A 13,022-nucleotide genomic window follows, 5' to 3' on the forward strand; every position below is an offset into this window, starting at 1 on the left:
CCATTTTGGAACAACTAACCTAATCATACAATCCGCTCACTACTACACCAAACACTCCTACGGGCCACGATTACGCTGTACCACATGGGACAGTACTGCTTAAAATGCAATCTATTGCGATAACTTGTATTGCAATAATAACACATTGTTTTATCTTTCTCAACTGGATGAATCCTAAACAAAGTACTATATCACAAGTGAAGAAAGCAGTCCTATTTCACTTTTGCAAAACAAAAAATAAGTTTACTTTACAAAAAACAAGTTCAAATGTTATTTTGGAATCTGGTTGTTTACCTCATCTAATTAAGCATGCCAAACAGCTTCTAAATTTTTGTATATTTCAGGATCTTTTTGTAATTCCTTCATATTATTTTATTTCTTATTTGTTTCCTAGATATTCTATGAAAGAAAGTATCTGATCTGATGTGAATAAATGAAATTCTGTATTTTTTATTTATTTAATTTATTTGTAGAATTGAAATCCTGAAAATGGAAAATGTGACAAACAAATGATCTCTTTGCAATTTCTAGTACATCCTGTCTACCATACAGACTCTCTAGTGATATGAGCCATTTCAGAGCCTCTCTTTATACTTTACATACAAAGTTAGATCACATGACACAACTACAAAGCTGATCATTGACCTTTCACCCTTGGTACCTCTGTACTAGGTATGCTTAGGAACAACCTAGTTTTTGAACATAATGTTTATTATGGACAATATATGAATAGCACAGAAAAAAAAATATATTACACTGCAGAATCAGATCAAATATATCATTCATTTCAGTTACATCTCTCCATGTAACTTTGTCATTCCCCTTTTAAGCACTGAAGCTCTTCAGTACAACTATAAACAATAAGTGTGATTTTTTCAAACAATTAATCCAGAGTTTCTAAAAAGAACAGTCTAAATAAATTTTAGATAAATGCACAAAAACAACAAAGTTCTCAACTGAAAGTCACATTGTGGCACACCCTATAGTCCACCCGCACAAACTCCAAATGTAGGCTACAGTCCCCAGCTGGTGACATGTAAGTATCCCTAGACCTGCCCAAGGCACTTCCATCCTCAGCAAAGTACCTTTGTTCCAGAACTAACCCTATATGTCAAAGTTATTTAATATGTTTTCCCTTTCATTAGCTATATAAAATTGAATGTATAATAACTGAGCACATTCAGAATTACTGTGTTTTATATCAAGTTCAATTTTAACATCATCCCCAGCCCTTTTGGAGAACTATGAAATCAAATGGTCCAATATATAGCTGTCATTCAAATATGCTGAAGCATCTAAAAGGTTACCAGAGTTAGGGGTAACGAGTTAAAAGTAACGTGCATTACTTTAAAAAAAAAAGCAGATAGGTGTTACTGCATTACTATGGAAGCTTATTCACGCCACTCCAAAAAAAAATTATTTCACAGAAGTATTGCCTTTATTTGCAAAGACTTTGTCTGCTGCTTTTGGTATAACATTGCATGCATGCACTCTGGCCATCTAGTGACATTTGTGAAAAAATTTAAGCATGTGCGTAGCACACAATCAAGCAAAAAGAATTAAACAGAATTTATAAATGGACCTTTAATATTGTCTGTGCTGAGGGGTAAATTTAATTGGCCCAGTTTAGGGCCATAGGGAGTCTATGATTACCACAGTGCCACTGTGTCAAGAAGCAAACATGGTGGACGGTACAACATTCCTTTGCATGTACTTCATGCAATCCAGTAACGTATACCTATAAATAAAATGGCTGCCTAGTTTTAGCCCAGCTATTTCCTATGGATATTTTGAAACAGTATGATCAGATGACACAGCGGCCAGTGTTAATACTCAGAATCTTCAAGGGTTCAGGGTGAGGATACAAAAAGGGCATGAATGTTGTTTACTTCACAGTACATGAAGGATTAAATGTATTTATAAAATTCTTGAAAGTTACTAAATTTTGCTGTGCTTATGGTCAGTTTCATGTGCATAAGATTCAAAAATAAATACTGGCTAATGAAATGTGCAGTTTTTCATACGAAAAAAGAAAAAGTAATGGCAAAGTAATGGACTGTTTGGAACACATGCCATTTTATAATAATTAACTAAATAACATACAGTGGTGTGAAAAACTATTTGCCCCCTTCCTGATTTCTTATTCTTTTGCATGTTTGTCACACAAAATGTTTCTGATCATCAAACACATTTAACCATTAGTCAAATATAACACAAGTAAACACAAAATGCAGTTTTTAAATGATGGTGTTTATTATTTAGGGAGAAAAAAAATCCAAACCTACATGGCCCTGTGTGAAAAAGTAATTGCCCCCTTGTTAAAAAATAACCTAACTGTGGTGTATCACACCTGAGTTCAATTTCCGTAGCCACCCCCAGGCCTGATTACTGCCACGCCTGTTTCAATCAAGAAATCCCTTAAATAGGAGCTGCCTGACACAGAGAAGTAGACCAAAAGCACCTCAAAAGCTAGACATCATGCCAAGATCCAAAGAAATTCAGGAACAAATGAGAACAGAAGTAATTGAGATCTATCAGTCTGGTAAAGGTTATAAAGCCATTTCTAAAGCTTTGGAACTCCAGCGAACCACAGTGAGAGCCATTATCCACAAATGGCAAAAACATGGAACAGTGGTGAACCTTCCCAGGAGTGGCCGGCCGACCAAAATTACCCCAAGAGCGCAGAGACGACTCATCCGAGAGGTCACAAAAGACCCCAGGACAACGTCTAAAGAACTGCAGGCCTCACTTGCCTCAATTAAGGTCAGTGTTCACGACTCCACCATAAGAAAGAGACTGGGCAAAAACGGCCTGCATGGCAGATTTCCAAGACGCAAACCACTGTTAAGCAAAAAGAACATTAGGGCTCGTCTTAATTTTGCTAAGAAACATCTCAATGATTGCCAAGACTTTTGGGAAAATACCTTGTGGACTGATGAGTCAAAAGTTGAATTTTTGGAAGGCAAATGTCCCGTTACATCTGGCATAAAAGGAACACAGCATTTCAGAAAAAGAACATCATACCAACAGTAAAATATGGTGGTGGTAGTGTGATGGTCTGGGGTTGTTTTGCTGCTTCAGGACCTGGAAGGCTTGCTGTGATAGATGGAACCATGAATTCTACTGTCTACCAAAAAATCCTGAAGGAGAATGTCCGGCCATCTGTTCGTCAACTCAAGCTGAAGCGATCTTGGGTGCTGCAACAGGACAATGACCCAAAACACATCAGCAAATCCACCTCTGAATGGCTGAAGAAAAACAAAATGAATACTTTGGAGTGGCCTAGTCAAAGTCCTGACCTGAATCCAATTGAGATGCTATGGCATGACCTTAAAAAGGTGGTTCATGCTAGAAAACCCTCAAATAAAGCTGAATTACAACAATTTTGCAAAGATGAGTGGGCCAAAATTCCTCCAGAGCGCTGTAAAAGACTCATTGCAAGTTATCGCAAACGCTTGATTGCAGTTATTGCTGCTAAGGGTGGCCCAACCAGTTATTAGGTTCAGGGGGCAATTACTTTTTCACACAGGGCCATGTAGGTTTGGATTTTTTTTTCTCCCTAAATAATAAAAACCACCATTTACAAACTGCATTTTGTGTTTACTTGTGTTATATTTGACTGATGGTTAAATGTGTTTGATGATCAGAAACATTTTGTGTGACAAACATGCAAAAGAATAAGAAATCAGGAAGGGGGCAAATAGTTTTTCACACCACTGTATTTAATTACTTTTTGTGAGTTATGAGTAAAGTAAGTTACTTTTAAAAGTAATGTTCCCTAACACTGCCAGAGGGTACTTATTGAAAGAGAGTCACTGATTGTATAAATACTGCATACATCTTAATTACTCTAAGGTTGTATAATTTCTACAAACAATATTGAGCAATGATTAGGAAAACTTAGTATCTTGTAACACAATTTCTGACTTGCACATAATAGAAGAAATGGATTGTTTTAAGATTTAATTTGAGACATAGACATTTAAAGATGCTTAAGTATTATCAATATAGAATTCTTATAAGGTACCTAATATCAAAAATCTTTCATATGTTGAATACTGTGTAAGAACTCAAAATATGTAACTTATTTTTCAAGGTTCTGCATACCCTCTGATTCACTCCCTATCAGAGATGTAATGCTTCACTTTGTGGTAAAGCGAGGTCCACGGCTTATTGGCATCTTCTAAATAAATAATCACCACACTTGCGTCTTTGTATGGTGGAGCGTGGTAGCATGGCGAGAGCAGTTCCCAATGTGGGAGCGGACGGCCCTGCACTTATTGCACAGATGCAGCATCTCCTGCGACCCTAATTGGCGGTGGGAGTTGCTGATTGCTGCAGCTGTGCCACGTCCCCACTTTAAAAAGGGAAGCGCGAGTGCAGGAGGAGGAGAAAATCTATGAAAAAAAACAAAACAATCAACCAGATCGGAGGAAAACACACTGGCCAGTGACCGTGAAAGAGAGAAGGAGGTTGAAAGGGAAATGGAAGAGAGGCAGAGATGGAGAGAGCACTCAAGCTTATCGAGTGAAGCAGGTGATCGAGAGTGAGCCTCAGGGCCATGGAAACTGGAGGCGGTGATAGGGGTGCTCCTACTGAGCACTTTCTTGGGGAGTTTGAGTGACGGCATCTAACCGCAAGGGCCAATGGTGAGCGGCGGAAGAGATATGTGGGGCTCGTCGGGTTGCCTTGAAGACGCTAAAGGAATGGCAGCAGGGAACTTAGCCCCATTAAGAAAACTGACTGCACTTGCCAGCAGGTGTCTCCTTACACTGCAAGGTCTAAACGGGATAAATGGAGACAAGCATTGGGGCTCGCTGTTTTTATAGACTGTCTCTGGCTTTTAATCTCATCATTTTATTGGATTTATTTATTAGATTTTAACCTCCACTGGGCACCTTTACTTTATGGATTATTTATTTATTGACATTTTGGAGCACTGCACCTTTTTGGACACCGTGTTTTGTGAATTGTTTTTAATAAAAGCACTTGCACTTTTCACCATCCCCTTGCTTAGTGTGTTTGTTCTCATCTGCTCAGCTCATCCTGGTCAAGACTATCAACGGTGTCGGGTGCAAGAGGCTCCAAAAAAATGAAGAGGGAGCAAGGAGCCGACCCGCACCATCACACACATCTCAAGACCCAGTGTCCTTTACCAAGATCTACAATGTCTATGTCTTTCCCAACCCATAACAGTGTCTTGATTGGCATCACACTGGAGTTCTTACCCCTCATCTTGGATTTATTGAATCTACATGGCAACTCCACACAACTTTGTTATGGTGACCACTCAGACTGAGTTTGACAACCACAGTTCACAACATTGGTACCCATTTCTTATATGCTGTAGATATGTTACAATATACATTTTTAATTTTTGTAAAATTTACAATAATGTGTTGTTCATATGTTTAAGACTTCAATTCAAGTAATGTTTTAATTTCTACTTGAGATGTTAAAGGAAGTTTAAACTACGTACTCCTTAAAAGGGAGACCCTTCTTATTCATAGTCTAGCAAGGATAATTGTTATGTCCTTTTTTACAAAAAATATAAGGTGATTGCCTGATACAAATGCACTTTTAGATTACAAAATCATTTAAAAAAATTCTGCGTCATAAAATCTTACGTGCAAAAAATGTTGAGTGGTATTCCGGTAAAACAGCCAACAATGTTGAACAGAAGTAACAATCAAAAAAATGACTACATTAACAACAAATAAATATTTTTTAAATATTGTAAAGAAGATACTCATCTTTCCCTCCCACAAACCAGTCAATTAGTGGGACACTTTAAATTGACCTAGAGTGAGTGATTACAGCTTTGTGCAATACCAGGCCTTACAATGACTGCTGTCTCTTACAGATTTGTTTTTTTCCTTGCACCGGATGCTGCCAGAATACACTTCAGCCCAATGTATCTCTAAAATGGATAAATCATAAATGAATTAATAGATGAACAATGTTAAGTGTTTTAAAAAGCAACTAGTACTAAAGCACTAAATGAGTAAACTTTTATTTGTATTGGCCTCGCACCCTTCATAATCCATAAGCTAAAACACCTTCTTTGCCAAATTTGCAGGTCTTTATGATTGTCTCCTGTAATTAATGAGATTACAGTATGTACTTTCAGTCAGACTTTTAATGTCACACTCAAGATATCAAAGTAACAGAAGCTCACATAATGAATCCTTGATAAAATATTCAGCCATCAACACTATTGGAAAGTATTATCGTCTGTGAATATGAATTGCAAATTATTTGGTCTTATAATTGGACCACTTTAAAAAGATTGATTTATTTAGATAATTTAACATGTCAATATAAAGCATTTATTTATTGAATAACATTGTACTTAAACATTTCCATCTTAATATTTTGTTTTAATATTCATTTTACTTTGTGTTGTCTTGATTTTTGCTTGCATTTTCATTTCTGTGTTTACTGTTATAATTTTCATTTGTGATTTCATTGTTTGTTACATGTTCATTATTTCTAAATGTATTTTAATATTATTTTAAATTTGTGTTCATCATTTTTTTGTCAACAATTAGAAATGAGTCAAATGTAAATAAATTAGTTAATAGTGGCCTTCCTAATATATAGAATTCTGGTAGTTTATGTTTTTTATAAAACTTTATTTGGCAAAAGGAAATTGAGGAGGTTTGATAATTAGTTACTTTTGCACAACATGCAAATATGAAAACTGGTCTCTAAAATAATTGACTGTTGTACAGTAATGCACTGATAAAAGCTATGCTCTCAGGTTCTACTAAATATTTTCCCAAGAAATAAAATTCCAGAGGACACACCTTAGAAAATAAGCCAGCCCTTTTTTAATTAATTTCAATCCCAGTACTACTCTGAAATTGATAGGGTCCTGCAAAAGGGGCACCTAAGAAAAAAAGAAGGTTTTTAAACAACTTGTACACTTTACTTTCTCCCATCCAAAATGAAAAAGTAAAAATAAAACTGTTATGGATGAGATATTTCATAATTACAACAATTACAACTTTGGGTGTAATCCAAGATCTAATGATGTGGAGAGTTACATTTGCATTTACATTGACCAAATTTGCAATGCATAGTGTAATTACTTTTTCCATGTATTTAAGTTATGATAACCTGTATATACAGTATTTTGACACTTTGTAGTTAGAGAGGCAGCATATTGTTTTGTTCAATAATCTTATTGAGATTAAATATATCTTGATATTACTAGTGCGGAGGTAAACTGGCTTTTCTAAACATATCCTCTGTGTGTGTGTGTGTGTTTAGTTACACTAAATGGATTTGAAAACCTAAAAATCTCAGAAGCCTTCAGTAGCCATTTAGTAAAAGAGTTAAAAATGAATTGTCTCACTTTTCAAGTAAGGGTCCTTGGAATTTTAAAAATGAATGCTATCCCTGAACCATTCGTAAAATCTCTATAATGTATCTACTGATTGCAACCTAACTTTTTATGTTGATTTAATTGTCTGTTATTGAGTAGCGCAAAACTTTGTATTGTAAAATAATACATAATATATTAAATAATGATATTTGGTGGAGAGGTTAGATTTTTAGATACTTATTTAATACTACAAAATTAGAAATTGGACAAGCTGGTCTATGTAGTCAACAGAATCCAAACAGAAACAATATTTGAGGTTTAGCTTTTTGCATTTTCTAAAATTATTACTGCAGGACAACATGATAGCACAATGGTTAACGTAGCTTCTTCATGGATCCAGCATCATGGACTGCATTGACTGCCCAGTCAATTTTATCACAGTATTATGCCCAAACAAATGCCATTTATCTCTCTCTCTCTCTGTCTCCATTTAAAATCAATTATAGTTTCTAGCCTAACTGTATTTTAAAAATTTATTGAGAACACATTGAGCAACCAAATGCTCAAACCACCATTTAGCAAAACCAGATGATGGGTGTCTGAAATTAAGCATCATCCAGAGCAACTCAAGCATTTTCGCTTGCTGGCTTTGCTTACTTGTTTAAAGATTCTGGTTAGGTTATTTCATAACACTCATTGAATTGATTATGTAGATACTTGAAATGCATCTGGGATACTAGTTTAGCTCACTGATAAAATACAACAATGAATTTCAGAGATACATTTTCGTCCTGGTCGCGGAACATTGGACCAGCTCTATACCCTTAGCAGGGTCCTGGAGGGTGCATGGGAGTTTGCCCAACCAGTCTACATGTGTTTTGTGGACTTGGAAAAGGCATTCGACCGTGTCCCTCGGGGAATCCTGTGGGGGGTGCTCCGAGAGTATGGGGTACCGGCCCCCCTGATAAGGGCTGTTCGGTCCCTGTACGATCGGTGCCAGAGCTTGGTCCGCATTGCCGGCAGTAAGTCGAACCCGTTTCCAGTGAGAGTTGGACTCCGCCAGGGCTGCCCTTTGTCACCGATTCTGTTCATAACTTTTATGGACAGAATTTCTAGGCGCAGCCAGGGCGTTGAGGGGGTCCGGTTTGGTGGGCTCAGGATTGGGTCACTGCTTTTTGCAGATGATGTTGTCCTGTTTGCTTCATCAGGCCGTGATCTTCAGCTCTCTCTGGATCGGTTCGCAGCCGAGTGTGAAGCGGCTGGGATGAGAATCAGCACCTCCAAATCCGAGACCATGGTCCTCAGCCGGAAAAGGGTGGAGTGCCCTCTCAGGGTTGGTAGCAAGATCCTGCCCCAAGTGGAGGAGTTCAAGTATCTCGGGGTCTTGTTCACGAGTGAGGGAAGAATGGAACGTGAGATCGACAGGCGGATCGGTGCGGCATCTGCACTAATGCGGGCGCTGCATCGGTCTGTCGTGGTGAAAAAGGAGCTGAGCCACAAGGCGAAGCTCTCAATTTACCAGTCGATCTATGTTCCTACCCTCACCTATGGTCATGAGCTATGGGTAGTGACCGAAAGAACGAGATCGCGAATACAAGCGGCTGAAATGAGTTTCCTCCGCAGGGTGTCTGGGCTTTCCCTTAAAGATAGGGTGAGAAGCTCAGTCATCCGGGAGGGGCTCAGAGTAGAGCCGCTGCTCCTCCACATCGAGAGGAGTCAGATGAGGTGGCTCGGGCATCTGATCAGGATGCCTCCTGGATGCCTCCCTGGTGAGGTGTTCCAGGCACGTCTAACCGGGAGGAGGCCCCGGGGAAGACCCAGGACACGTTGGAGGGACTATGTCTCTCGACTGGCCTGGGAACGCCTTGGGATTCTCCCGGAAGAGCTAGAAGAAGTGGCCGGGGAGAGGGAAGTCTGGGCATCTCTGCTCAAGCTGCTGCCCCCGCGACCCGACCTCGGATAAGCGGGAGACAATGGATGGATGGATGGATATTTGAATAATATGGTACATTATAACTTTTCCTTTAGCTTGTTACAGGTATTTCTTACACATATGTTTTGTCATTGCCTTAGGATATTCTACATAGTCATGAGTATCCCAAACCTTTGACTCTTGCTCTGTTAAGCCATTAACCAACCTGCCCTAAAGCAGATGCAGCTGTAGTTTGCAACTCCACTTGTGTTCACCATCAGAATCTACTATTGACTATGTCTAAGGTTAAAATTCTTTCTCTCTTCTCTTATCTCTATGCCCCAGAGGGTTTAATAGAAAGAATTCAAGGTGCAGCAGAGAAGCAAGTTCAAAAGTTTATTCACTCAGTCTAAAATAAAATTCTCTAAATTATAGTTCTTAAATGTGCAGAATCAAATCAAGTGGATGTTACAATACAACCTGGATGAATTGCAACTTTTCTTGCTAGAATGCCAAGGCATCCAATTGTCTATACATCAGGTGGCTCTTTTATACTTACATTTCGGAGCTATTGAGTCTTTGATCTGAAGTTGTCTCTGGATGTTGATGGAAGGGCAGAGACAAACAACTGCTGGCATGCCCCATATTTAAGCTAGTCTTGCTCTACTTTACTGTAATCTTTGGACCAATGGGGTGCCATTGTTTAGGGCCCAACTACCTTAGTGTGCCATGGCCGTACACCTCTGAACCAATTCTGGCTAGACACAACCTATTTTCTTGAACGTTCTTCCAACAGTGTTTTACCTATATCCGTGGGCCAATGAAATGTTTCTTGCAGCCTCCAAAACTGTGGTTAAATATGTCAGCAACCCCAGATTCCTCTTTTAACTGGTTCTGACCTGTTAAATGATAAGAAGAGCAATACTATAAAATAATATATAAAATAAATGACAAGTTACAGTTTTCTTTAAAGCTTATTCTTTTAATATAGTTTATCACCTATACAAATTTCAGTAATTTGTCTATTACAATATGAAAACTGATACATCAAACAATGGTTAATAAGTTTCACTTAGAGTTTAAAAGTCCATCCTCATCACAACATACTGTACATATGTCCATTATGACCATTTAGCCAACATTATATTTGCTTGTTCAGTATTCAACCTGATGAATAAATAATATAATAATGTTTCTGCTTGGTTTATTTCAACACATTTAACATTTTAATTAAATTGTTTTTCAGGTGTCCAACACCAGGCTGTGACGGTTCAGGGCATATAACAGGAAACTATGCCTCACACAGAAGGTATGTAGCAGCCACATCATATCACAATGTTGTAGCAAATCAAATTTGTCATTTAAAAAGCTGTGTCTCTGAAAGTGCTATATTAGTTTTATGTACTTGCAGTTTTACATGTGCACTATAATAATGTGGTGAGCATAGTATAGTGGTTAATTATATGATCTACAGTGCTAATGGACAGAACATAAAAATCTGGTGCTTGCTTAGCAATTGTCAAGCAAAATGAGGAAAAATGTTGCTATGTAACCAGGGTCAGTACTTCAATGTTGAAGTCTCTGGAGCCCAGTCTGTTTAAAACAACAGAATTAAACAAAATCTGAATTTTCAAATCTTTTCTATGAAGCATGCTAATTTTTTCCGAACATGACAAATGACTTTTATAATATACTTCATTTTAAAGATAATATAAAGTGTGAGTTTATTCACAGGCATTCTTTTCTTGTGAATATTACTAATTATTTTAAATCTCATGACAGCACTGGGCATGAGTCTTGAAAAAAAGTCATGCAGTATTCCACATTCACTCATAGCAGGAACATTTACACTCAAAAATCAATCTGATAGTTCTTGAAATGTGGGAAGTAAACTAATCAAACTTCCCAAATAAGAATGCCACCATATAAATGTTTTATTTTTTAAAACCATTTTGAGCAGCACTTGTTTTGTGTAAAACTAAGAGCTCTGAGACTGTCTTAGATGAAGGTCCTGGTCTGGTGAAGTTGTTGCTGTTTTCCTTGCAGTATTAAAGGAGCCATTCTCCAAGTTCCTTCTTATTTTCTTTATCCTTCCCAAAGTTAAGCTCCACTATAGTCCTTTGGCACAGATTACATGACACTGTAATTTCTGTTCCTCCAAACAGCTATATTTACATTCTATACAATATTTTTCAAATATCCATCTGTCCCTCATTGCTCACAACTCTTTGGCTTGCCCAGTCACCAGTCTGTTTTGTTAAGATTAGGGACACAGCATTCCCATCTAATGAACTGAGAATCATCTAAATTTTATATTTCTTTTGTCCTTAGTAAGGAATGTGTGAATGTTTCCTTCTGTATCTTGAGCTTCCCGCCCCCAGAAAGCATAGTTGAGATGCAACTCTCATTGTTGGGATTGCTATTTTGCCAGTTCTTCCTGAATATTAAAGGAAAACTTCCTCTAGGAAAACCACAGATGTGGTCACTGTTACACAGCTTTGCCCTGTACATCATCTCTTTGTCTTGGCCACTTCTACACAAGCCACTGGCTTTCTACTTCTACTTCTATTTTATTGTAAATTTGTCTGCACAAAATAATTTATAAAAAAATAATACCTAAATTAATAATACATAAAAAACTTAAAAAATGAGTTATTGATAAACATAAAAATTATAGAGAGAATAATTCTATTTAGGCAGGAAAGACAGAACACAAAATACACAAGACAAATAAAGTTTAACATAGAAAAAGCTGTTCTTAGATTGTTTAGAGATTTTCTGATTTTCTGTTTTGTTCAGATACAGAGGGGTTCTGTTTTTTGAATGCTTAGGCATTTTACTAGCTGTTTAAAGTTTTAATTTAAAGTATCACAAATAAAGCATTTTAATATTACCTAAAGTTTTAGACATTATCTTTAATCCAGGTTCTAATGAAGAATTTTAATAGCAACGGTGTGTCCTTATTTATCTTTGCTAAATTTTTCATTCTTTGTGTCCATGGTCTATTTATCTCACCTCATTTTAGACGGTACAATCTTACGTAATTTCACAAAGGAAGTGAAATTGTTTATGTGGAAACAAGCTAATGTGTGATACAGTTGTCTCCTACTTTGCACAGTGTAGCCACTACGATTTTCTTTCTGAAGTATTGTAAGGCTCTACAGACAATCATTTGGGTTGTGTCACTTGAACAGACTAAGAGGTTTTTGGAACATAACACTTTGGACACATAGACATTAGAATGTACAGCAAAGGTAGAGCTCAGAAAAGAGCAGAAAGACATCAACCCATGTTTTACAGAAGGTACAGCTTCTGTTGATTTTATCTAACTTCACTTCCAGATACCGGTCAAATTTTACCTTGCTGAAGCTGATAGATATCTGAACATGCTCATCAGTGTAGGCAAACAATCAGATTGCAAATGAATGTCTTGGTCTGGCAAAGATGTGATCTTAAGTTAGTTAACACAGCTGTCATCAGATTAACCAATCAAGTTTTGGAAGATGGTATAGGTTGCTGAAATACTTTTGTTCTACTCAGCAATCAAAAAACGTTTTAGCTCTTTTTCCGTAAAGTCTGGAAGGAGGAATGGGGAGGACGGTAGAGACGTTTTTCTGTCAATGTACACTATTAATTTATCTCAGCATGTAAGCCGCTCTTGAGCCTACACCGTTCATCATCTATTCTATGACATGTGTGGTGTACTGGCTAAGGCGCTGGACTTTTTAACCAGAAGTCTTCCACTTTAGTGTCCACCTCTAATTCACTGTACTATGGATT

The 13,022-nt window shown here is 37.4% G+C and overlaps 1 protein-coding gene across 15 annotated transcripts in view; it reads left to right on the forward strand.

Annotated features, from left to right (window-relative positions):
- Positions 1-13,022, forward strand: part of LOC114648100 (myelin transcription factor 1-like protein) — a 647,050-nt gene that overhangs the window by 594,197 nt on the left and 39,831 nt on the right. For all 15 annotated transcript variants that reach the window (XM_051925515.1, XM_051925514.1, XM_051925524.1 and 12 more), the window contains one exon: positions 10,489-10,551. In XM_051925515.1, the coding sequence (XP_051781475.1) occupies positions 10,489-10,551 (63 nt within the window). The remainder of the gene's footprint in view (positions 1-10,488; positions 10,552-13,022) is intronic.

This window comes from Erpetoichthys calabaricus, chromosome 3 (genome assembly GCF_900747795.2).
Source record: "Erpetoichthys calabaricus chromosome 3, fErpCal1.3, whole genome shotgun sequence".
In the NCBI taxonomy this organism is placed as follows: domain Eukaryota; kingdom Metazoa; phylum Chordata; class Cladistia; order Polypteriformes; family Polypteridae; genus Erpetoichthys; species Erpetoichthys calabaricus.